We start from the raw sequence: 25,211 nt of genomic DNA on the forward strand, positions 1-25,211 counted from the left end.
GACCCTCTGTCGGATAGTTGATGGCCCTGCTCTTTGGCCAGTGTCCCTTAATACGATCTCCAGTTAGTCCTTTTGGGCAATCCAATCTGGCCCTGAATCGTCGGTACTGGGCGGTCCTTTTGTCCTCTCGTGACAAACGGAGGCGCGTGCCCCTTGCGCTTGCTACCTGCGCCCCTGACTCCTCCCCTGCTTACGCTTTGGTTCTGTTCCCATTCCTCCCGCTTCCTCCTCCATCGTTATATGTGAACGACTTCTATGGTCGCGAGCGCAAGAAGAGGGACAAAATATTGCATGGAGGCATCCAAAATAAAATTTATATTAATCGAGCGCACAGAATATGGTAGCAATGTATAGACGTTTATGGAGAGCGTGCGCGCCATTATAAACATTTCCCAGGCGTCGGCAGCGCGGAGAGGGTCCGTGAATTGGGGCTCTGGTGGTTAGGGGCTGTGAAATCAACTTTTAGGTGGTTTTCAATTAAAGGATCTTTCGGTTCGGTTGATTTGGACAGGCTTTGACGAGTGTGCTTGATTTACAAGCATCCAGAGTCTATAACCCTGGTTTTTGACCAGTGCCGAAAGTTTCGTAGCTCAAGATGGATGCCAGTGAGGAGCGTGCAGAAGGTTCTGAAGCCCAGAAGTCTGAGGCCTCAGCGTCAGCAGCGACTACTAATGGGAAAGTCAGTGGTGGCAAGTAAGTTTTTTGCTGTCATTGCTCTGTTGACAGAGCAATGACAATCTTCAATTGAATCTTGAATATGTCTTGAATCAATGTTAGTATAGTGGTCTGTTCCTATTGCCTCTGCATGTATGATCGACAGAATGTTTTGTAAGAATGTTAATTGTGACATTTTGGAAGCACTTTTTGCATTATGCTGTGTGAAAGCAGATTCCAAGCAGAAATATCCAGCATGAGGTGTAGGACCATAGTAGCATACTTTGGTAGCACCATTCTGCAGCAAATCTATCCACTGTGTCAGATTTTTACCCAACATCTGTGCATTGGGCTTTATGCTCATGTACATCAAACTCAGCTAGGTCAAATTGTGCTGGATTTTTACATGATTTTTTATTAAAAATGTTTATACAGTTCTACCACTTTGTACTATGATGCATGCCATTTGGTGATTACTGAGGGAGTCCTTAGTTGCTTGGTTACAAAATGACTGAATCAATCTGCATCCCAAAAATAGTGATCATAATCACTTTTCAATTGAAACTGGTGATAGTGACAACTAGGCCACAATTTTATCAGTGATAGGTGTGTAGTCCATATGTGTTGTAAATTATTTAATCTATAGTCTTCTAAAAGTATTGAGATGAGAGATTAGAATCACAGATAATTGTGTGGACTGTTGTCCATGTCCAGTATGTTAGTATGTACTCAGTGTTTTGGCCAGGTATCTCTGGTTGCTGTCAGTTGTTATGCGTACAGGGTATATGTCAATACATGCAGACAAAGGTTTGAATCTGAGCAATTTCTAGGAAAGAATTTGTATTGTGACATATGTGGCTGAAAGACAAATCATCCAGTCCCTCTCTGGATGCTATAACACCAGACAATGACCAGAGGGTTAACTGGCGAAAACATCGCCAACATGTGAACATGCCAGATGGGAGTGCTTTTCTGAACAATATTCTATCTTTGTCTAATTTATGTTGATGGCAAGTTGTCTGAGATTTGTGAAATTACTGGAATGAGTGATCATCAGCATGGTTGGGGCTTTGTTTTTCAGTTGCCTTGTGCCCTTATTAAACTTGGGTATCACTAGTGCAGACCTTCAACTTGTGTGTTAGAATCCTATTCAGAAACCCTTCTGATGCTAGTGTAAGATGTACCACTCATAAAGAAGTTCAGTGTTTAAGTGTATGAGTGAACAAAACAGTTTGTACCTGTGGGTATTGCCTGAAGGCATGCCTATAACATGCTAAACAAGTGCTGGTAGCACATCACTCTAGCAAAATGCATCTTATGTGTTTAGGTAGTGATGCATTTGGGCAATGTTGCATGATATTATGCCAGTCAGTGGATGTGTCTCATGACATCACTGGGTCATCTCAAAGGGCATGTTCTTGATTGCCACTACAGTAGTAAGAAGCTTCATGGGCTGGTATTATATCATCTTTTTCCTTTTACCATGAAACTGCATATATCAAAGTACCAGTTTACAACATGTACTACCAATTTTGATCATAGGGGTGGGATTACATCACATTGCCTTGGAATTAAAGCAGCATAACACCCCACCCCATGTCAGCCTATCATGCTTGCACAACAGTGAGCTGGAACAATTAAGATTGGACTCAATTTGTGGTTGATTATAGTGCTGAATATAGCATTTAGGCAGCATGCAGTCATTCTATTAATGTTTTTGTTGTGCTAGATCATGATATTGTGTATGATACCTAGAATTATGATTGGCCAGAGTTGAGTCATCCTAATCACCCTGAAGATAAGCAGGCCACATTACTGACTACACCACCATTAACCACCACATTACTCACAGAGCAGCGAGAAATTAGCGCAAATCAGCGTAAAGCAGGCCCATCTCAGGCATTGCTTGTGAAGGCCTGCCCTCAGCAAGCCATCGCCAGCGCTGCAGTGTTACGCTGGTCGGCGTCTCGTCGGGCCCGTGGTGTCGAACGATCGCGGCCAGACGTGTTAGGCCACCGGTGCACGCGCTGCGCGCCGGCCAGACGCTGGCAGCCGCGATGAGCCGTCACCATGGGGCGGGTGCTGGGGAGTGGGTCGGTGCAGGCCCCGCGTGGGCTTCCTCCGATGAGTCACCGCCGCGGGCGGTCTCGTGTGTTCTGTGGCGGCGCACGCTGCGGTGGGGCTGCCTGCACGGGTGGCTGGCTGGTCAGTCACGCGCTCCCCGGAGGGGGGGGGGGGGGGGGGGCGAATCCCGGCGTGCGATGGCCCCGGAGCATTGATGGATCATACCGATGTTGTGCGAAGACGAAGACTTTGCTAAAAGCCGCTGTTGCCCGCCAACGTTTTCAAAGAACTTTGTTATTCTGTCGGACATTTTTTTCGGGTCCGCTTTGATTCCGAGGTCACGGAGGTCACGTTTTTTTTTCGGGCAACAGGAAGTGGAAGAAGGGCAAGAACCCCGCTGAACACAAAGGCGCCGACGGGGTCGTGACCAAACAGCAGCGTGCCAACCCAATGAAGAACCTGATAGACCTGCAGAAGGCCATGGAGATGTTCTCGCCTTCCGGGCCGAGCCAGCACCAGGGCCCGGCCAAGACGTCGGAGGAGGCTAGGCGGAAAAAGTACCAGTTCTGGGAGACGCAGCCTGTGCTGAAGATAGGGGGTAAGTGAGGTCCGGGATGCCTGTATGCAGTCTGTGTTGTTTACTCCAACCGCTGGGGTCAGAGGTTGTTGATCGGCGGGAACTCAGCAGTTTTTCTGTTTCTCTCTGGCCAGACTGTGAGAGAAGTAAATATCCGTGGTGAAATCAATCTGGGTGTCCCGTAGCAAATCAATGTATACCAGATAAGCCTATTCCTTTCGAACTGCAACCAGGCAGTATGCCCACTTTCATGTACGGTTTCATTTCGGTTGGTGCCGATTTCATGTTCGAGCATGTTTGATAAAAAATTTGTGTTTAGAAGTCAACTCGTCCCAGCAAGTGTTGGTTAATGCTTCTTTTCGTTGGTAATTTTCCATTTTTAATCATTTTTCGCTTCTGCGCATTAAACGGAAGTACCGCCGGCCCGTCGTGTATGTCAGTAGCGCGCGCTGACGACAAAGGTTCTATGAGAGTGTGATAGATGCTTCAGATGTTATGCATTGACCGGCGATAGCGACGTTACCTCCGCTGTCGCCATTGGCCATAATCGTGTGAACGGATCAACGTCATTGCCGGACGAAGCCTCCCGATCTGTCATCATCACTGCCCAGCCCGAGGCCCCCGATCTGCCATCACCACTTCCCAGCCCGAGGCCTCGATCTGTTATCACCATTACTCAGCCCGAGACTCTCGATCACCACTTCCCAGCCCGAGGCCCCCGAGCGGATATCGTTTCCCAGCCCGAGACTCCCGATCCGCCATCACCACTGCCCAACCCGAGGCCCCCGATCTGCCATCACCACTGCCCAGTCCAACGCCCCCGATCTGCCATCACTTCCCAGCCCGAGGCCCCGGATCTGTCATCACCACTTCCCAGCCCTGAACCTCCGATCTGCCATCACCAATGCCCAGCCCGAGGCCCCGATCTGTCATCATTACTGCCCAGCCCGAGACTCCCGATCTGACATCACCACTTCCGAGCCCGAGGCCCCCAATCTGCCATCACAACTTCCCAGCCCGAGACTCCCGATCTGACATCACCACTTCCCAGCCCGAGGCCCCTAATCTGCCATCACCACTTCCCAGCCCGAGGCCCCCGATCTGCCATCACCACTGCCCAGCCCGAGACTCCCGATCTGCCATCACCACTGCTCAGCCCGAAACTCCCGATCTGTCATCACCATTTTCCAGCTCGAGACTCCCCATCTGTCATCACCACTGCCCAGCCCGAGACTCCCGATCTTCCATCACCACTGCCCAGCTGTCCCGTCGCTCCCACTGCTTCTCTTCGCCTCCGCACCTCTCCCTCCCCCCCCCCCCCCTCCCCCACCCCCTCCCATGGGTGGCATGTGCCGCGTCGCGTCTGTCCGCCGCCTCCACCGCCCGCTCTCGGCGCCAACAGAAGAGACGACGTCGGGGAATGAGCCGCTGGAGGCGGACAAGGCCGTGAGCGAGGTGCGCGCCGAGCCCTACTCCCTGCCCGACGGCTTCCAGTGGGACACGCTCGACCTGGACGACCCCGAGCAGGTGGGCGCCGGTGGGCCGGCCGCGCAGCCTGCCGGCCCCGCGGCTGGCGTCACGGCCGCGGGGGGGAACTGTGTGGTGCGGAGAGGCACGAGTTACAGCCGGGAGCCCCAGACCTGTGTGGGCTGGCTTGCCGTACTTTGTTGGTGTCGGTGGAGGAACGTTGCCATGCGGCACTGGCCGTTGAAAGTTTCCGGGTGTTTCGAAACCTTGACATTGTCAGCGCTCCTCAAACTGCGCAACAGCTAGGTGGGATGCGATGAAATTATCGCTGGAGCTGGATTCACAGAACCAGCCCAGTAATCATTGTTATGATAATCAAAAGATATGGGATCAGGTTGAGAACATCTGATAAGATGTTTCCAACATGATAAGATGTCTACCCGTTCGTCTTCCGACAAGACGTTAACTTTTCCTGGAGACAGCAGTACTCGGCGCGCCCCAGAGTTTGCAAAGCTCGACTTAAACACGAACATGATGATAAAACAGGAAAAGCAAGTGTCTGAATTGTCTACATACACTGGGACATGTTCGTTTCTCAACTCGCGAAGTATCCTTGTCACTATACTTGTTTCGTGTGGTGGACGAAAATCAACGGTATTGTGCTAGTGTGTGCCCGCAGACGGTTCCCCGCGTCGTGCCTAACACGCTTGTCTGCGGCAGCTGAAGGAGCTGTACACGCTGCTGACCAACAACTACGTCGAGGACGACGACAACATGTTCCGCTTCGACTACTCGCCCACCTTCCTCGATTGGTGAGGCGGGCCGACCTGGTCCTTCGGCGGCGGCCGCGGCGGCCGTGTGCTGCTCGCTCTTGTCCCCTCTGCCCCCGTCGCTCTTGGAGGCAGCGCACCGGGGTGTTTAAGTAAAGCCATTTCAGCTATTGGTGGCAAGTTCAGAGGGTTATGGGGCGAAGGAGAGGGGATAGCGGCGGGGCGTGACCACGCGCACCAGGGAGTGCTCAGAGGCTCAGCCTGCGCAGCGACCCCACCCGAGGGTATGTGCGGGAGCTGGGACCCGCCAGGTGCCACTTCAGCCCACTCGTGGCTGATGCACGCGGTCGGCTCCAACAGACGGGACGCTGCGGCGGCGTAGGGTAGAGCGTGAACGAGCGACCAGGGGGGATGTGCACATGGCTTGCCCACGGTCATGGTGGATATGTTGAGTGAGCGGAGGGCTTGCTGGTGAGACGTTGCCTGAAGTCGTGCTTGCACGAGATGGAGCCATGTTATCATTGGATGGCTCCCGTCGTGCTCGTGAATCCCGACTGGAACGGGAAGACAGTCACCAACAGTCGCCAGCGGAGGGGCTGTGCGTGATCGGTGTGCGCGCTCCGCCGCAGGGCGCTACGCCCTCCCGGCTGGCAGACCGACTGGCACTGCGGCGTCCGCGTCACCAAGTCCAGGAAGCTGGTCGGCTTCATCTCCGCCATCCCGGCCACCATCCACATCTACAAGCGGTGAGAGCCGGCCGGAGGGCGTTCGACTGACCTTTGATCCGTCCGTGCTGGGGAGGTTGGCATGTGTTACTTTGCAGCGATAGATCTCGGTTTGATCCCCCCTGTGAAACATCGCATGCCTTGCTTGCACGGAAGCGGGGAGACGCGGCGGATCTAAGTGCCGGCGTGCATGGATAAGCCGCTATTACCATGTTTCAAAGTAAAGACTTTGGCGCACTCTGAGCGTGTTGGACCGAGCCTCAAGCTGGTCGGTCAGCGGTGACCTCAGAGTGTGCGGGTCGTGACCCCTTGTGAACGGAGCGTGACGCCAGCCTGCTTGTGACTGTCGTGACGTCTGTGAGCCGGCCGCGAGCTCAGTGTGACCGCCGTGAGCACAGTCCGTGACCTTTGCCCTTGCCGTCCCGTCTCACAGGGAGCAGCGTATGGTCGAGGTCAACTTCCTGTGCGTGCACAAGAAGCTGCGCTCCAAGCGCGTGGCGCCCGTGCTCATCAAGGAGATCACGCGGCGGGTCAACAAGACGGGTGTGTTCCAGGCGGTCTACACGGCCGGCGTTGTGCTCCCGAAGCCGGTCGGCACGTGCAGGTGAGACCCGCGGCCGCCCGCGTGGTGGTGGGGGAGGGGGGCGCCGCAGGGGCGTGGGAGGCTACCAGGTGTCTGGAATTGGCGATAGATGTTTGTGAATCGAGTTGGCCGCTGCGGAACCAATGGGCTGCCACGCGAGGCCGGACTGTATTGGCCAGGTTTAGTAGATGCTAGGTTGACATGTCATCGCTCCCTGTTGGGGAAATTTTGGGAGGCTGAATGGGGCGTTTGGAGTCTGAGTGGATCTAGGGGAGGGAGGGGTAAGATACGGGCTTTGCTGGCCCCTTGCACTGATGTATGCTGTACCACGGTGAAAATTTCTGTGAACATTGTGGAGAAACATGAAGAAACGTTTTGTGAGCGTAGATACGCAAACTGAAAAATATTCCCCTGCCGGAAACCACCTGGCCGACTAAAACTCAGCGTCCTCTGCCACCACCATAACTTGATGGTGCGCGTGGTGGCGATCACCACGCCGTGAACTATGCTGTGTGCAGTCATACTGTAGCCACGCCGGGGTCCCCCGCCCCCCCCCCCCCCCCCCCCGGTTGGCTGGCTATTGGAGTCCCCGGGTTGTCTGACTGCCGGGAGTACCTCTGGTGGGCTGACTGCCGGGAGTGCCTCCGGTGGGCTGACTACTGGGAGTGCCTCCGGTGGGCTGGCTGCCGGGAGTGCCTCCGGTGGGCTGGCTGCCGGAGTGCGGCGAGCCGGCGCGCCTCGCCAAACTTCTGACACCGGGCCCCTGCCCTCGCGCCCCACCAGGTACTGGCACCGCTCGCTGAACCCCAAGAAGCTGATTGAGGTGAAGTTCAGCCAGCTGTCGCGCAACATGACCATGCAGCGGACGCTGAAGCTGCACCGGCTGCCGTCCGAGACGGTCACCGACGGCTTCCGCCGGCTCGAGGAGGCCGACGTGCCGCAGACCATGAAGCTGCTCAACCACGTGAGTCGCGCGCGGAGGCGAGGCGCGCAGCGTGGAGCGCCCCGCTCTGCGCCCCGCGCGCCGGCCGAGTTGCCGTGTCGGGACGCGGCAGCCTAGCGTGGCCCCGTGTATGCGCCGCTGTCGCCGCCATCGCCCCCGCCGCTGTTGCCGCTGCTTCTGCTGCTACTGCTGCTGCTGCTGCCGCCAACCGTACCTCCCTGCTGCCCGGCAGTACCTGAGCCAGTTCGACCTGGCGCCGCACTTCGACGAGGCTGAATTTCGGCACTGGTTCACGCCGCGGCCGACCATCGTGGACAGCTACGTGGTGGAGAAGGAGGGAGAGATCACAGGTACGGCCGCCGGGCGGAGTGGACGGTGCCGCTGCCGGCCGACGGCGCCGGGCCCGGGGAGGCGGCGGACTGGACGCGGGGCCTGGGGAGGCGGCGGACTCTGGACGCGGGGCCTGGGAAGGCGGCGGAGTCTGGACGCGGGGCCTGGGGAGGCGGCGGACTTTGGGCCGTTGATGATTCCGGCGAGTAGCCAGACTCGTGCTGCCGCCGAAAGGAAGGAAAGAAGGACCGTGTCAAGTCGAACCTTTCCCAAATCAAACATGTCATAAGCTTCACAGCTGTTGCCAAACTGATGCGCGTTGTCAAGCTCGCCGCTTACATCGCTAGTTAGATGTTTCCAAGACGATTGAATGTTTGGACGGCAACATGGCCGGCGAGAAAGTAGTTGTTTCGAGGTGCGAAGGACTGTGGCCGCTAAGGTTGCGATGGGGACGAGTGAAGCACGGATCTGGTAAGTCGTCGGCAACATTCTTGTGCTCATGTTACTCCCCCACCAACGGCTCCATGGCCTGCGGTGGCGGCGGCGCGCTCGGAGGTCCGTCGCCTCACCTCGTGCGCGCTGCTGCCTGGCTGTGTCCCAACGCGGCGCACGTGGTGACGCGCGGCCCGTGTCCACCGCCGCAGACTTCGTCAGCTTCTACAGCCTGCCGTCCACCATCATGCACCACGCGACGCACAAGCAGCTGATGGCGGCCTACTCGTTCTACAACGTCGGCGGCAGCACGCCGCTGCTGCAGCTAATGCGAGACGCTCTCATCACAGCTAAAAACGTGAGCGAGCCGTGCGCGCCGTTAAACCGAGGCGCTTCCGGCGCCTGTGTCCGAGAAATGGTGTAGCTCCGACTGCAGCGGTGAGCTGGCCATTGTTTAGGAGCAACGCTGGCCCCTGGTGTTTTTTGTCGTGTTTACCTAAACGGCTTCGTCCAAATGTGAGCCCGTCCACTGAGGCAGGTTGCGAGACGCGACGGACTGGACAGCCCGCGCGCGCGTGCGGATAAGCCGGTGCTTCTTGTGGCGGCCGTACGGCCCGGTGTGCCGTACCGCCTCAGCCTTGTGGCCCGCTGACCTGGGCGGAGTGGGCAGAGCCGTCTCTGCCAGGGCCGTGCCGGTCAGACCGCTCAGTGGCCGTGTCCTTGGTCGGAGAAGCGGCTCCTGCTGCGCGTGTCCCGGAGGTCAGAGGTCGGTCGCTATCGGCCAGTTGGGGCCGAAAGCAGAGATAACGAACGCGTTTGCGTTCTTCCGCCACCGGGGCATGAATGTTGTCCGGTTGTTTTGGAGCTGCGGCCCCGCCCCCCCCCCTCGTGCTGACGTCATCAGTGACGCAGCGCCGCGTGGCGGCGCCGGAAGCTGCTGCGACGAATTGGACAGGATGACTTGCAGGGAACAATGCGAGATTGGACTGCAGTGGCTGTGACCTTGGCCGTGGGAGCAATTAAGCGGCTTTCATTGAGCTTGATGTTGGCTTTGAAGAAACGTGACTGGAATGGCTAGCCAGCTACGTAAGAACTTGTATTGGGAGGTTTTGAGGCAGTCGCAGGGTAAAGTATAGTATAGTTAGCCTCAGTATAGTTCAGCGTCTTTTAGTTTTCATGTATACTAGCAGATGACATGCTCTGTATATTTCGCAACAATGTGCAGCGCGCATCACCGCCGTGCATCCCACGTGAGTGTCATTGCGTCGGCTCTGTCACTCGGAGGCCTGTGTGAGTCATGCAGCGCAGACGATCGTAGACGCTGGGTGTCCCGCCTGTACTGCTTGCAGTCATTACGCTACCGCAATGTGAAGGAAATCTATCGCTTTCTGGGACGCCCCGCCGACAGGAGGGCTTTGACGTGTTCAACGCCCTGGACCTGATGGAGAACAAGACGTTCCTGGAGCCGCTGAAGTTCGGCATCGGCGATGGCAATCTGCAGTACTACCTCTATAATTGGAAGTGCCCTAGCATGGAGCCCAAGCAGGTGATTGGGGCGGGCTTCCCGAAGAACTCTGGTTGGGGTTTGAACTGGAAAGGCGGGTGTGCTTTGCTGCTGGCCGAAATTTCGATTGGCAAAGGGCGAAATGCTAAGGCCATGAAATGTGGTTGTGAGATGGAATGTCGTGAGATGAAATGTCCTTGTGGGCTTACATCTCTGGTCGTTTGTTAACAAGCCTGCCGGGCCGGGTGGGGCCATTGGGCAGGAGCTGCCAAAAATCTGGTGGTTAGCTTGTGTTGGGGTTTTCGTGGCATGAGATTAATGTGACTGGCAGTCGTTGTCATCCATGAGAATATCGATAGTAGGCGTTCAGTAATTTAGTGGTGAGAGGGAAGAAAACTAGACGCAATCGCAAATAAAGATTTTCGGATCGGGGTGCGCCTTGGACACACTGCCAGTACAAAAGGCCCCAAGTACACTAGGGGATGTAGAGCCATGTGTTAAAAGGACAACGAAATATCATGTTATCGCTACGTTCTCGAATTGAAGCGTCGGCTCGTTTGGGTTACATGTTGAGCTGCAAGTAAGGTGTCATCGCAACTATTACATGTGCCACCTTCAGTACAGAATGGATGCTCATTCAATGGTGTACTTGCTGCTAGCATAGCCTCTTCGCCGTTAAGTAAACCTTCTGGCGGCGGGGATAAACACAGCTTTTCAGTCGGGTGTGTTGACTGACGAGACATGTCGCACCCGGTTGGATATCGAAACTCAATGCTTGTTATGCTCACTAAGCAATGGTGCATGGATACTTTTTCCGCCATGTTGAGTGGAGACTGAGTATTGGGTGCGTGTTGCATGTTACTATCGGATATTATATTTCTTTTCATTTTTGCTTCGCTGGTTTTTGTTCAGCTCTAAACCCACCGTGCCTTTCGTTTTCAGATTGGCCTTGTGCTGCAATAGTTTCCCCGGCGTCTGTTGGTGCTGCCACCTATCGCCTGATGGCCGAACCAGTACGCCGGCAGCGCCACCTGTCGCCGGAAACGAACGCCACGTGTGGCCGGCGCGGCCCGTCTCAGCGTGTGCAGACCGTCGGCGCACGCCATACCCCTGGGGGGCACGGGTCGGCCGGCATCCGGCAGCAGCCGCTCCAAAGAGCCGGCGCAGGCGTCGCTCGCCCCGCCCGGAGCTAGAGGCCTGCCGTCCGACAGCGCCGGCCGTCTGTTGACTGGTGCGCGGTTTTTGTGTTCTGTACGCAGGGAACTGCGGGTTGGCGCCGCGCGGTGAGGTACTATTTACCCGTCTGCGTGGTGTGCTTGGCGACTTGTTATTCTGCGTATGGACTGGACGGAGGGGCGCGGGGTCGGCGCGCCCGGTGAGGGCGTCCGGGGCGGCGTCGCGTCCGGCTGTGACGCCCCGGGCAGGCGCGGCGCGCAGATGGCTGGCTTGGGACGCCGCAGAGGCCCATGGCGTCAGCCGTGGCGCAGTCCGCTTGTGTCGCGGACGGCATTTCTTGAACATTCGCTGTGGTGATCTAGTCTGTACATTCTGATAACTGCGCCATACCAGCGGTCGTGCCCCCCCCCCCCTACCCCTGGTATATCCTACCAAAATCCGGTCTCCCAGTCCGGCAGGTCGTGGCTGGGCCACTGCTTATACGTGCTTTGAAAAATTGGCATGGTTTTATTTTGGTCTCTAAATCACAGGAACAAGTCCCTTGCCGGTGTTGTGGATCCACTCGCACAGAGTATGGTCTGTGAGCTGTTTTATCAAGTTTTCAGTGGAGATGCTACGCCATCTCCATGTCCCTTTTTGACGTATATTCCCACACTCGTGGTGGGATGCGTCGGCTTGCGAATCGACCACGCGCTCGCTTCTTGCCCACTGGCCTCCTCGAACTGAGGCTGACATCTGCGGCCGCGGAGGGGAAGAGGGACGGCTGACGTCACGGGTCGAGATCGGAGTACCGCGCCATGGGCGTGCTCTGATGGCACTCCGGTCCCCACCCGCCGCGAGACACGCCGTCCTCCTCCGTGCGGCATGTCCGCGCTCGTCCTCGGAAAAGACGGCGCACCCCGCGGCATGCGATGGCCCCAGAGTGTCTCGGCCGCCTCGCCACACCCGCCTGCCCTGCCCGCCGCGCCCGACGCCACTGCTTGCGTATGTATATTGTGAGTGCATTGAGCCGGGGACACTGGCGTTTTGTACAGGCGTGAATGGTACGAATACACTCGAGTGCACACATCGAACTGTGGTGACAACTGGCCTGAGGGGGGAAAGGCGGCCGCCGGAAGAGGCCGCACGTCTTGTGATGCTGCTGGGGTGACGACAGTAGATGGCCATCAATCAGCAACGGGTGGATATCAGTCTGGGGTCACGGAGTCTTGGGAGCCACTCGGCAATCGTAACACCCTTAGAAACCCGTGTAAATGGATATGGGCAATGCATTGGAAACACCAGACTGGCTTCCATGGTAGATCCGCTGACTGAAAGGTCCACTAGGGTAGCGTTTGCTCTTCCAAATCGCGAGTGTAATTGCTCGAAACTGATTGGCTACGGGTCTGGCAAACATAGCCAACAGTGCCGGTCATCTGGCAACAATGCCCATCGTCAAAATCGATCGTCGCATGGGGCAAAGAATGTGGCAGCGCCGGCGTCAAACTGGCGGGAAGTTTTTTGGAAGTTTTGTTGCTTGTCTTCTGAGCATCCATGTGTCAGCCTTCAAGAGGCCTACGAGACCGACCGTACCGCTGAGAACATAGCCGATCACCGCACCGCTCGACCTGTTTTCAAATCTGTGGCTAACTCCAGGTATCGCGGATACTTGACTGGATTGGTGCGTGACTTTAAGGACAATCCTAAACGGTACTGGTCATTTGTGAAATATTTGAAATCGTCCGCGCATGTTTCCCCTGTTCTCGAATATAACGGCAATGTGTGCAAGGGTGATGTGGGGCGGGCCAACTGCCTAAATGAGTGTTTTTCCAAAAAGTTTGGTGACCCTACAGTCAGGATTATGCCGACCCGCCACTGTCCGATGCACCCGGGCTAAACTGCTTTACCGTGCCGTATGGTCGGATAGCACAGCTGTTACGCGGTCTGTGTACGCATAAGGCCTGTGGTCCTGATGGACTAAGAGCCAGGATCTTGCGAGAGGGTGCCGATGAGCTGTCTGTACCGATCCAAATGATATGCAATTATCAGTTAGATCCGGCATATTTCCCACCGTGTGGAAATAGGCTAATGTGGTTCCGGTGCATCAAAAAGGCTCGAGAAAGTCACCTGATAATTATCGACGTGTATCACTGCTGCCAATTTGCTTGAAGATTTTAGATAAGGTCGTTCGTGATAGCCTACCTGCGTGCCTTCTAGTCATACCATCACCCCAATACTGTTGTCTTCCAAGACGATCCTACATCACCAACCTCTCCTGGTTTCATGTGCACTGCTGGAGCTCAATCGCCCGAAGCGAACAGACTGACGCCATCCACACAGACTTCTCCTCGACGTTCACCAGCGTCAACCATGTACTCTGTTGCACGAGCTTCAACACTCTTTCGGAACGACTGGTGTCGCGTACGACTGGCTTGAGTCGTACCTGACCAATTGCAAGCAGCGAGTCATCCTGAACGGCATGCGATCTGACTGGGCTCCAGTCCTACCCGGCGTACCAGAGGGCAGTAGCTTAGGACCGCTGCTGTTCGCACGTTTTCTGGCGGACCTATCCAGCCGCATGGCAAGCGAGTGCATCATGTATGCCGATTATGTAAAACTGCCGCTGCATTGAAAGCAGCGCAGACTGCGTAACCTTCCAGTTGGACTTGGATCCCCTCTGCGACTGGTCTCGAACCTGTGGACTCAGTCTCAACCCAGTAAAAAGCAAATTAATTTCCTTCACACTATATCTCTCCTGCCGTCCATCAGTACACAAAAGACGACCATTACCTGGAAAGGTATGATCAGACCCGTGACCTCGGCGTTCTGTTGGACGCAAAGCTCCCTTTTACATCACATGTTGACGCTGCGATCAAAGCTAACGGAATGCTTGGATTTATCGCACGCAGCATGCAAATGCAGAAGTCCCCACGCCGAGCGCGTTTCAACCACAGCCTTGGTCGATCCGACCGACACATGAGCGTTGAACTCGATTCGCGTTCAACGCTCATGTGAGGTTGGTCAAGTATGGCAGCGTTATTTGGGGCGGGCTGCCATCACACACCTTGCTCGATGCGAGCGACTCCAGCACAGGTTTTCCATGCGGCTGGCCGCAAACACCAGGTGTCAGTGCCCTTCTCTGTTGAAAGTATGAAAGTATGAAAGTATTTCCCTACATTTCCGCATGCCATCAACCAAGGCACGATTAGTGCAGTCCGATCTTCTAGTCATGCACAAGATGTTTCACCATCAGCTAGACGGCGCCCAGTTGACCACGCTGTTCGGCCTGGCAGCACCAGTAAGACGTTCGCGCCATATTGGTCTCTTCCACGTGCCGTTTGGAAGTGTCAGCCCGTAAAAACAGTATCCTTGTCCGCATTCCCGTCACCTGCAGCTGCCCTCTTCGGGATATCCAAACAGCCGGCTTTTTCATCCGCTGTCGTTCCGTTCCAATGCCCGCAGGTCTACCAGCAGTGTGCGCACATTCAACTAGTCGATCTGCTCGCCGAGGGCTGAGAGCGCGAGAGCGTGTGCGTGTTTAGTGTGTTTACGCGCGTGTAGTTATTGCTTTTCAGCCTATTGACTGCAACCGTAACTGGGTGCCTATTGAACCTGTTGATTTTTTACGCGAAATAAATATAGTAAAAAAATAAACAAGTCTTCAATAGCTAGCCATTTCGTTTATTTAAGGACTAAACGCATCTATCTACTCTCAAATACAGTACCTCACATCGAAGAGCCGATCCTGAAACTTCGCATCTTGACGTTCTTTCAAACCGGCTTGCCCTGAACATCAGGTGGCATTACAATTATTCCTTTCACAACAGACTTGAGGGATGTAACCATTGACCTGCCACTCTCCTCTGGCCTGCCGGAGCTCAGCAGAAGTCAGTCCTTGTGCATACGGAACTGGCGACAGGACGTGTCAACCTCAATCATTGCTCGGTCCCATTTTGACGCTTCGAACAGGCTCGAAAAAACAACTTCCGCTGTACTCAAATGTATAAATAAGCAACGACCTGAGGACACCAGTCGTTGACGCAGTGACACCAATGCCGCTGCAACGTGGACACTCAGCCAGGGCCAGCCCCTATCACAGATGCACTGGCCGGAGCGACAGCCCTAAACGGCACGGGGCTGTCAGCCGCCGCCGGCGGCCTCAGTCGGTCTCATAGCCTCAGTACGCCGTCCGCCGCCTTCAGCGCGGCGACGGCGGCGCGCGCACGCTCCTCCAGCGTCGCCACCGTGTCCGCGTCGGCCAGCTTCTGTTTGTTGCGCAGCACGAAGTGGTGCAGGAAGAGCACCAGGCTGTCGCGCATGTGCTTGAGCGGCGCGCCGGCCGCGCGCTGGAAGAGCGAGCGTACAGCCCGCTCGTCCTCGGACTGCAGCAGCAGCGCCAGCAGCAGCTGACGCAGGAAGCGCACCATCGGCTTCGACATCTCGGAGAACTCCACCACCTGCCGGCGCGGCGGAGCGGAGGTCGGCGAGCGTGAGGAGCGCACGACTCGCCGGTGATGGAGGGAGGGGCTGCGGCGTAGTGGGGGTCGGCGGAGCGTGAGGGGGACACGACTCGCCGGTGATGGAGGGAGGGGCTGCGGCATAGTGGGGGTCGGCGGAGCGTGAGGGGGACACGACTCGCCGGTGATGGAGGGAGGGGCTGCGGCATAGTGGGGGTCGGCGGAGCGGGAGGCGGACATGACTCGCCTGTGATGGAGGGAGGGGCTGCGGCGTAGTGGGGGTCGGCGGAGCGGGAGGCGGACATGACTCGCCTGTGATGGAGGGAGGGGCTGCGGCGTAGTGGGGGTCGGCGGAGCGTGAGGGGGACACGACTCGCCGGTGACGGACGGAGGGGCGCGGTGGTGCGGTGTCTGTGGGTGGGTGGAAGCAGATACCAGCAGGACAGTCGCAGGCGATGACGTCACAATGGCCCGGAAAAGTGCTCACTTTTCGGGCTACCCAAGGTCACGTGCCTGAATAATAATCCACCCGTGATGTTTAGTTATCTCTGAGGTAAGCAAAATCAAGAAGACTACTGCGACCACCACTGACTTCCTTAATCACCTTAACGTATACACGCATACCTTGAGTACCGCGATGCTTAGCTGGGTCGTTGAGATCAGATGAGCTAGAATTTTGGCCAAGTTGCTGGCTGGACCTGAGCCTAAGCTAGCCAGCTGCTTCAGATGCTCCCAGACCGCTATTTTGACTCGCATCTGACGGATCCAGAGCACAGGTGACTGAAGAACTATAGGTGACAACAGACATGCAGCGGCGACGATAAGAATGTCAGGACGCGACTCACTGACCAACACCAATTGATCGACCCTTCCCAACCTGCCGCACACAGCACTGTCGACGGTCGCGCCAACACATCACCTCACTAAAACACTGCCACCGACACAGAAGCGCTCCCGTTGGGACAACAAAGAAACCGGTTTCCACACTTCAGCCAGCCCATTTCTAACGCCGCTGAAACGACGGCCAGCGAGAAAACACTCAACGGCAGCCAGCCGCCGGCCCCACTCCCAAGCGGACGGGGTAGACAGCCTGGTGCCAGGCCAGGCTCCTCCGGCACCGCCCGACACCCTGCCTCGAGGCCCGAGGCCGCAGCACCAGCCGCTCAGCCGCTCAGCGCGCGCGCCGCACCTGGTACTTGCGATCGGCGGCGCACAGCCGCTCCAGCAGGTGGCTGTAGTAGGGGTTGAAGGTGCGCTCGCGCAGCGCGCAGCCCAACACGACCGTGGCCATCTCTTGCTCCTGCTGCGGGCCGCGCAGGCCCAGCCGCATCAGCTTCTCGAAGCAGTCGAGGTAGTCCTAAAGCGCGGCCGCCGGCCGGTTAGCGGTCTGGGGTGGGGTTGCGCGGGCGCAGGCGGGCCTCCGGCACATTCAGAGCCTTGGAGACCTGTCGCGCGTCGAGACAATCGCTCGCCTGCTTTGGCTGACACCACTTTCGGGATGTGGGTCGAGGAAACACATTTTGCTAGGTGCTTTGGGAAGCACACCACTTGTTAAATGACAAACAAAAGTGTTTTTCGTCTTTCAAGTTTTCTCCAAACATGTAGTCTAGCCTTTCAGTCAATTCGATTTTCCTTACACAAACCTCCACGCGTGTAGGCAAAAGAACCACAGTTTCTGGTTCAAGACGATGCTTCATTCATTTTATAAATGTACTGAGCCTGTTTTGCGCCACTAATGACAATGAAATCTCCCAGTCCCACTCCTCTCGCTCTTGTCTCACGGCGCGTTGACTGCACCAGTTCCCTCCCTCCCTTCATCAGCCCATCCCTCCCTCCAGAGCACCGTTCCCCCGCTCACCTCCGCCGTCATGAGGGCGCAGAAGACGTGGCGCCGCAGGTCGGTGTTCATGCGCTGGCGGCGCGCCAGCTCCAGCAGCTCGGCCGAGTACTGCTGGCCGGCGGCGGGCAGCCTCGGCCGCGCGCCGTCCGCCGCCGCCTCCTCCTCCCCGGCAGCCGGCTGCTGGCGCTCCTTCAGGGAGCCGCTCCAGGCCGAGCCCACCACCCACCACTTGCCGCGCTCCTCGGCTGGCGGGGAAGGGGGGGGGGGGGTGAGAGGCGCTCACTGGCGAGTGGGAAGATCAGTGGAGAGCGGGGCGCTTTGGGGCAGGTCAGCGAGACCGGAGGGAAGGGCCGACCAAAGGGGATGTAATAGGCGGCAAGGGGCGGGACGGTGAGTGGAGAGATGAGGAGTGAAACGATGGAGAGACGGATGACAGTATATGAGGCCCCCCATTAGTAAATATGGCACCGCTACTTAATAAAAACAAAGTAAAGCATAGCAACACCGCAGCTTAAGCTTAAGGGTGCCATATGTCATGGGAGGTCCTAAAGAGGACGGTTGTGCACATATATTCCGTAGCGTTTTCGTAGATGAACGTAGGTACTTTCCAAAAGCATACCAAAGCGATTTGCATTCAGGCATTGTATGTCTCTCAGGTAACACTACCAACCTTTCCAGCTCCTCACCTTTGAGCAGATCCTCCAGCGAGATATTTAATTCAGTGATGGTCTGGTTGGGGTTCACCAACGTCTTGAGCAGCTTGTTCAGCTCCTGGCCGAGACCCGGGTCATACTGCGGTATCTTGTTGATGTTGTTGTTGCGCAGAGCCATGACGATGTCCAGCAGAAAACGAATCCGACTGCTGAGAGCAGTGAGCCGAGCGACCGGGTTAGAGTGCTTCGCTACAACTCCGTGCACTAATTTCGCGGTGCACCACGGCACTTTATCGTCAGACAATGAAGGGAAAAGAAAAATAGCGGATCAAACGGGTTAAATCACGAATTCAAGACCAAAGCAGTCAGTTCGACAACAAAAAATACCAGTGAACTAAGGGATGCTGGTGTGTCAAGTGCCTAACTGTGTACCTGTATAGAACACTAACAGACGCAGGGAGACCACATATGGAAATGAAGACTAACAAAGCAGCCCCGGAGGCATGGCTGTTACAACTCTGTCCCCATCAGGTATCGGCTAAGCGGCACACGTAGTGGCACCGAGGCCCACGCACCGAGACTTCGATTTGATTCAATCCGCCGCATTTGCCACAAAAGGACAGAAGTCTTCACTAGACACGGCCATGTTATGACCTTTAATGACACCATGAACATCCCTGACATTACTGAAAGAACAATGCCGAACAAAACTGGCCCGTCATTCAGACTTCTCAGGTGATAGGATCCATGTAGATGTGAGGAATGCTTGGTGAGGAATCGGATACCAAAGTCGAGGCCAAGCCCGAATCATTCATCCCGCCAAATTACGCGTAAAAAAGATGATCATGAAAATACGTCCCAAAGAACAGTCAACAACAGGACCGCCCGGGCCTGCCAATACACAACACTCCAACTGCTCAATACTATCCACAGTCCCACCGCCATCTCACATAAGGCTCACGCCGTCAGCCCCCGCCCACGGCTCCAGCCCCGTACCCGTCGGCGGCGGCGGTCCCCAGCCGCTCATCCCACCCCTTCCGCGGCTCCAGCCCCGTACCCGCCGGCGGTCTCCGGCCGCCCACCCTGCCCCGCCCGCAGCTCCAGTCCCGTACCCGTCGGCGGCGGCGGTCCCCGGCCGCTCAACCCACCCCTCCCGCGGCTCCAGCCCCATGCCCGTCGGCGGCGGCGGTCCCGGCGTCAGCGGCCGCCCATCCCTCTCCCTCCCGCGGCTCCAGCCCCGTACCCGCCGGCGGTCTCCGGCCGCCCATCCCTCCCCGCCCGCGGCTCCAGCCCCGTACCCGTCGGCGGCGGCGGTCCCGGCGTCAGCGGCCGCCCGCGCCTGAAGCTGCAGGATGAGCTCCTTCAGCGCGGCCGGGTCGTCCTTGCGCATGGTGAAGCCCACGCTGCGTAGCACTGTCAGGATAAGGTCCACGTCCTTGGCCGAGAAGCGGTCGGCCAGGATCTTCAGCACGTCGTAGATGACGCCGCTGTCGGTGACCTGCCAGAGGCAGCTGGCGGGTCAGCCGGGCCCTCAGCCCGCGCTGGGGGACGGCTACCGACGCTGGTGGCGGAGCTGACGCAAGATGAGGACGGAATGATTGGATTCACCCTAGAAAATTGGATGGTACGCCAAGGGGACGGGGGACGGTAATGATAAGACGCGGGAGGCGAAGATAAACAAGCTAAAGACGTGTTCCCGCTACTTTGTGAGACACGGTTCAACTTCTTGGCGTGAGGTTGAGAAACATCGTCGAACGCGCCTATGGTCACATATGGAATAGAACGGCTATATATACCAGGCCTTCTTTCAGAGTATGAAGGCTTATATACATCCTAGATGGCACGGAAAGTCGAACAGGACTGCACCAAGCGGTGACACGGACAAGACTCGCCGTCGATTGGCTGGTCATTCATTTCGCAAACATTTCCGGCCTCCCGAACCATAAGACTTTCAACGTTATCGGCGTCCTTTGAAAGGTGGTCGGCAAACCATCGCGTACAAACCAATGGCACACGGGCTGCCAAGATCGAAAAAAAATGTTGCAGCACCGATGCAGATGCAGAGCCAGCCAGACGCGCCCAGAACACAAGCAGCCAGCTAACGTACCCTGAACGTGTACAGATGGGCGAGCAGTATCACCAGGTTGTCCAGCTCCTTGCTTTCGTCGTCACGGTCCTCCGACATCAGCAGCTTGTGGAACTGCTGAGCCGTCTTCAGCAGGAAGTGAGCACCTGCAGACGAAAGTCCGTCATAGTTTGCTCCACGGTCCCTGTCACCAAGGACATCGGACATGGCACACTTGCACTGGTCGGCCACGCGTCCGTGTCTGCCCGTACCGCATCGGCCGCGAGTCGAGCCAGGCCGGGTTCTGCCAAGGCCTTCTCTTCAGACGGACGACCGAGCGATCATGAACTACGAGTTCATAGCTGCATGACGTCACTGATGGCCGACTGATGGCCCCGGCACAGAGGAACCCCCCATCCTCTGGTACTGCTGCCTCCCCCCGCGCCGACACGCGCGTGCCTTGGCGTCAACTGACCCCTGTTCCTGCCCGCTACTGCTGCTGCCCTCGCCGCTCGCGCTGCCGCGCAGCCACCGCCCCGCCGCCACACTCACCGACCTCGGTGCCGACGTTGGCATGCAGGGCTGCCACCAGCATGACGTGCTCCATGAGCAGGCGGTCGGGCCGCGCCGCCGCCGGCGACACGCACGCCTCGTGCACTAGCTGCGTCAGCGCCTGGCTGGTGTCGTGGCGGCTGTGGCCGGCGTACAGCTCCTCCAGCAGCGCCAGCACGCCGCGCGCGCTGCGCGCCGACAGCCGGTTCAGCTGGCCTTGTAGCCGGCGGCGCAGCAGCGCCAGCTCGGCCCGCTTGTCGCCGCTCAGCGCCATCTGCTGGGCCCGCAGCGCCGGCGGCAGGTAGCGGCCGGCCGTCGCCGGGCCACCGTCGCCGGCGTCGGACGGGACGGCCCCCGACGAGCCGGTCTGGAGGAGCCCGGCGGGGCGTCAGTCAGGGGCGACGGGAACGCTCGAGGGGCAGAGGCGCGCGCTGCTATATGATCAGAACATGGTTCGTCGCACATTACTCTCGTGTTTTGGTATTGCTGCGGACTACATCAGCGACCTGTTGAGCACCAACTTTCCACATTTTTGAACTGCACATTACACCCCCTGCGAAGGAAGCACAAAACTAATAATACACAAAAAGCGATCTACTTGACGACGGGCACACAAAGCACAGTAACAAGACTTCAGAGACGTTCACGACTTACTCCGGTCAAAACTGAACCGTCCTTGCCACGCAACCTTCCGTATATGTCTTCCCATACTCCGTCATTGTCCGTGTCCTGATTTTCATTTTTCCGCTTTTTCTTCTTTGACTTCTTCGTCTCATTCAGCGCGAGGTCCTCTTCTCCTACATCTTCGATCAGTTTTCGTTTCCGTTCATTCGCGGGCCTTTTTAAAGATCCACTTTTCTTTCCAGCGGTGACGGAATCTGTTTCGGAAGCACCTTCATCAACCTCATCAGCAAATTCTCCCTCACTTTCATCGGACGAACCCTCGGTAATGGCTTCTTCGTCACCAGAGCCCTCCTCATCAATTTCCTCATCTTCACCATCATCATCATCACCATCCTCACAACTATTGTCTTCTGAGTCAGCGATAGTGGCATCAGCAGCAACTGTGTCCGGTTCGTCTGAATCAGAACCGCTGTCTCGAACGAAGCCGTCCATTCCCTCTGCGTCACTATCCAGACCTCCTTCTCCATCAGCCGTGCCATCATCTCTACCGGCATCGTCACTAAACGACTGTTCAGCACCTTCTTCGGACTCAGCCTGGCCTTCACCGCCTGAGGCGCTATCTGGCTGATCTTCTTCTACTTCAGCAGCTTGGCCACGTGCCGCATCTGTCACCATGGCCAGATCTTCCTCGAAATCGTCCTCGTCGTCTTCAAAAGTGGGCTCCTGAAGCTTCAGGTCCTTGAGCTTCTCCGGATCAGTGACGTCCAGAAGATCTGATCCGCATTAAGGCAAATAATCACGCATTAAAAAATATACAAGCTTCGTTTTGTTCTCATCACTGTCAGCTGGAGGACGGGCGCACAGCATATTTATGACTGCATTATGATAGACGATGATCGAATACTGCCCATCCAACGAGTTTAAATAATGTAGCACACTAGAGTAATGTTAAAAATGGATCTATTTCACACTGAATGTGACATTCGGGGCGGAAATCATTCCGACTGATGCGACTTGGAAGGGACGAGCGGGTAATGGTCGTACAGGTCACACAGGTACAGGTCATCACCCCAGACATCTACAGATGTTTTAGTTCATTCACAGAACCTCCAAACTAACCACACATTATATGCATTGAAAAGGATACAGTCCAGACCATCGGAAACAAATGTTTTCGGGAGTGATGGCGTCTTTCCTTTCTTTCGCCTCTTGTTCATTTTCATTAATGTTGCCAGGTGCTTAATTTGTCTTTCTTCTGCCTTATTTGCCTCTCGAAGCTGTGCATTCCTAGCTCGCTTTTCAGCTCCCTTCCTTTTCTCAGCCAGAACACCACTTTTTTCTCTGGCTTCACGAATTTTCTCAACCAAAGTTTTCTCCTGGCGCCGTGGTTTCTTCACTGGCTCATCATCTGGCTCGAGCTGTTTGGCTTGTGGCTCAGTTTTTTCACTCAGACCGACAAGAGGATCGTCCTTAGGTTCCTTCGGAATCGTGAATGGATGCTTTGGTGCTTCCTTCTTAAATCTCTTAAAGTAATGCTCATTCTTCTTCACCTTTTTAAGTGTTCTCTGTTCTTTCCGTTTCTCCTTCCTTGATTTCTTCCGAGATCCTCCAAGTCCCACCTTCTTCTTGCCCATGATCTGTTCTATTTAATGCACTTATGTGATAACAAGCTGCCTTTTTGAATACCTGAAATATTTTCATAAACTCCATTAGCCCTCAGACTACTGCCGCAAGACATGCTTGTTTGGCCCACAATTCACCAGCCACATTTCAACATGCCACCATTCCTGGTGATATGGTGGGATCAGGGGCAATCATGATTTCACTTGTTTATTTCCATGCAACATAATAGGATCAATTTTAAATATTGCCATATGTACATATCTGCTTCCTCCCTACTCCTCTGTAATCTCCTTCTCCCTGATGCCCCTGCCATCCCTGTCATCACTGAATGTGTCAGTACACTTGTCATGCCAGAACTTTGAGTTGCATAGTGTAAGCATAGTCCTATTCATCTTCTGGGAGGCTTTGCACTCACAGCATATGTCTGGCACAGGCTGCCACTGGCAGCCTGCACTGCATACAATACAGCCTGACAGGTGCAAAACAAGCAAAATTTGTGCCACTTCAATAGCTCTTTTCTCTTGTTCCTCATTGTATAACAAACTGAGAAACAAATATGGTTTCTACACCAAACTGGGAAACAAATGAGGTTTCTATACCAAACTGAGAAACAGATAAGTTTCAGGACATAGACATCTTGCATGACATAAAGTAGCTTGTTCATGGGACTGGACCAGCAGGGGACTCAATCAGCAGTTTGTGGGAATCAATGAGCAATCAGCATACATTTGCCATCATCACAAACTGTTGTTCAAGAAACCATCAAGCAGGGAATTTGTTATGATCAGGAAGGCAAAGAAACAAAGAAATGGAAAAGGGGCACTCAACATAAAAAACATTTACACATGTGCTTATTACTGAATGCATTGGATAGGCTTCCTTTACAGTTAAACAAAATGGCAGGTGAACAGGGACAGTCAATGCCACAACTGATCCTAGTGCAAGACTGAATGTTGAAAATCCTTAAAAGTATCATTTTACTGTCCTGAGCCCTCTTCATTTAAGACCTAACAGCATGGTAATAACCACTAGCCATCCCTGACAGTGATATGGCATGGACCTTAGCAGCATTCACAGTTCATGCACAGTAATAATAATGCTACCATGTAAGTCATCCTATCCCAGTAATGCATAAATGCTTCTTCTTTGGTAGCTGAAGTGCCATTTGGATTTAACAGCCCACCAACCAATGGGTTCACAGAGTACTCTGGCCACGGCAACATCCACAGATAAGTATGCCAACTTGATCCATGATCATGAAGTTATGATCTTACTACATCCTGAACTAAAAATTGTTTACTCATAGGTACCAAACACTGACAGGTGTCATCAAACTGGCAGGTACCACCACCAAATGCAATGGCTTCAAGACTGCTCTGAAATGTGAGGCCCCTTGGGTGGGTAAGGTACATTTCATTTTTTGCTAAAGGTGACCAGTTGTCTGACACCTACTTAGACATCTATTGGGCTACAGTCTGGGGCCAGTTTGTAAGTGGATGAATGGGCCTTCTCCCTTTTGGATCTTCTATTTCCAAAGATGATTGAAATTGATTCATATATCTACATATATACCAAATTATAGCAGTCCCCTCAAAAAAATGTGATAACCAAATATTGAAAACATAAGATCATGTAAAATTATTCCATGTGATGGGCCCTGGTACCCTATGCAAACATAATTCCGCAGCATTTTCATTCCAAGTTTGATGAGGTAAGATGAGGACCTACAGGCCAAATGGCAGGTCACAAATATCATTCCAGGAGCATCAAAGCAGTGGAGCGTGTGATACATTACACTAAATAGAGCTCAATCAAATCAGATATCACAGGCCCAAGTTGCCTCTAAAAAATTGAATACTCAAGGTACAAGGAAAAGAACTCAGAACCACATAGTTAATGGCCTTACAGTGGGAAGGCATCAACTATGCCTGATATAATGGCAAAATATCTGTTATTACCCTGTAACAACTTGAATGATATTAGTTTTCACTAGTGCTGGGTGTATGTCCCCCTCCTCCCTTCAACACAACTCACTACATCGACCCACGCAGCCACAATGCCCACAAATGCGGTAGCTAACTGTACCGCCGATATGAAAAACGAGCAGCACATGTAATGTCTGTTAAGCGCAGTATTTGGCGCTCAAATTGGGATACCAAATTATTAAAAATTTTGCGCTTAAAGGATAACAGT

At 55.0% G+C, this 25,211-nt stretch overlaps 2 protein-coding genes across 2 annotated transcripts; one reads left to right on the forward strand and one right to left on the reverse strand.

Annotated features, from left to right (window-relative positions):
• The first annotated feature begins 406 nt into the window (after nt 1-406).
• On the forward strand, nt 407-12,293 carry LOC119096470 (glycylpeptide N-tetradecanoyltransferase 1). The gene is made up of 11 exons (XM_037219384.1): nt 407-693; nt 3,090-3,316; nt 4,698-4,822; nt 5,483-5,574; nt 6,162-6,278; nt 6,691-6,861; nt 7,624-7,804; nt 8,016-8,133; nt 8,758-8,903; nt 9,954-10,091; nt 10,992-12,293. The coding sequence occupies exons 1-11, from the start codon at nt 596-598 to the stop codon at nt 11,010-11,012; spliced, it is 1,434 nt and encodes a 477-aa protein (XP_037075279.1). The 5' UTR covers nt 407-595; the 3' UTR covers nt 11,013-12,293.
• Nucleotides 12,294-14,909: 2,616 nt separating this feature from the next.
• On the reverse strand, nt 14,910-25,088 carry LOC119096593 (nucleolar MIF4G domain-containing protein 1). The gene is made up of 12 exons (XM_037219495.1): nt 25,066-25,088; nt 22,543-23,081; nt 21,426-22,168; nt 21,099-21,138; nt 20,772-20,927; nt 20,262-20,386; nt 19,453-19,652; nt 18,188-18,363; nt 17,520-17,746; nt 16,851-17,018; nt 16,286-16,417; nt 14,910-15,661 (listed from the first exon to the last, which is right to left on the reverse strand). Exons 2-12 carry the CDS (start codon nt 23,027-23,029, stop codon nt 15,374-15,376), a joined length of 2,742 nt encoding a protein of 913 aa, XP_037075390.1. The 5' UTR covers nt 23,030-23,081; nt 25,066-25,088; the 3' UTR covers nt 14,910-15,373.
• Nucleotides 25,089-25,211: the final 123 nt, after the last annotated feature.

Source organism: Pollicipes pollicipes, unplaced genomic scaffold, assembly GCF_011947565.3.
Source record: "Pollicipes pollicipes isolate AB1234 unplaced genomic scaffold, Ppol_2.1 Scaffold_4295;HRSCAF=5057_pilon_pilon_pilon, whole genome shotgun sequence".
In the NCBI taxonomy this organism is placed as follows: Eukaryota; Metazoa; Arthropoda; class Thecostraca; order Pollicipedomorpha; family Pollicipedidae; genus Pollicipes; species Pollicipes pollicipes.

What these genes read in the sequence shown, in the direction of transcription:
- LOC119096470 (XM_037219384.1), top strand. Translation starts at nt 596, where the DNA reads ATGGATGCCAGTGAGGAGCGTGCAGAAGGTTCTGAAGCCCAGAAGTCT. An exon ending in TCGCCCACCTTCCTCGATTG is followed by an intron (nt 5,575 to 6,161) that starts GTGAGGCGGGCC and finishes GCTCCGCCGCAG; the next exon opens with GGCGCTACGCCCTCCCGGCT. An exon ending in CCATGAAGCTGCTCAACCAC is followed by an intron (nt 7,805 to 8,015) that starts GTGAGTCGCGCG and finishes GCTGCCCGGCAG; the next exon opens with TACCTGAGCCAGTTCGACCT.
- LOC119096593 (XM_037219495.1), bottom strand. Translation starts at nt 23,029, where the DNA reads ATGGGCAAGAAGAAGGTGGGACTTGGAGGATCTCGGAAGAAATCAAGG. An exon ending in TGTTTCCGATGGTCTGGACT is followed by an intron (nt 22,169 to 22,542) that starts GTATCCTTTTCA and finishes AATGCGGATCAG; the next exon opens with ATCTTCTGGACGTCACTGAT. An exon ending in CCGCCGATCGCAAGTACCAG is followed by an intron (nt 16,418 to 16,850) that starts GTGCGGCGCGCG and finishes TGGATCCGTCAG; the next exon opens with ATGCGAGTCAAAATAGCGGT.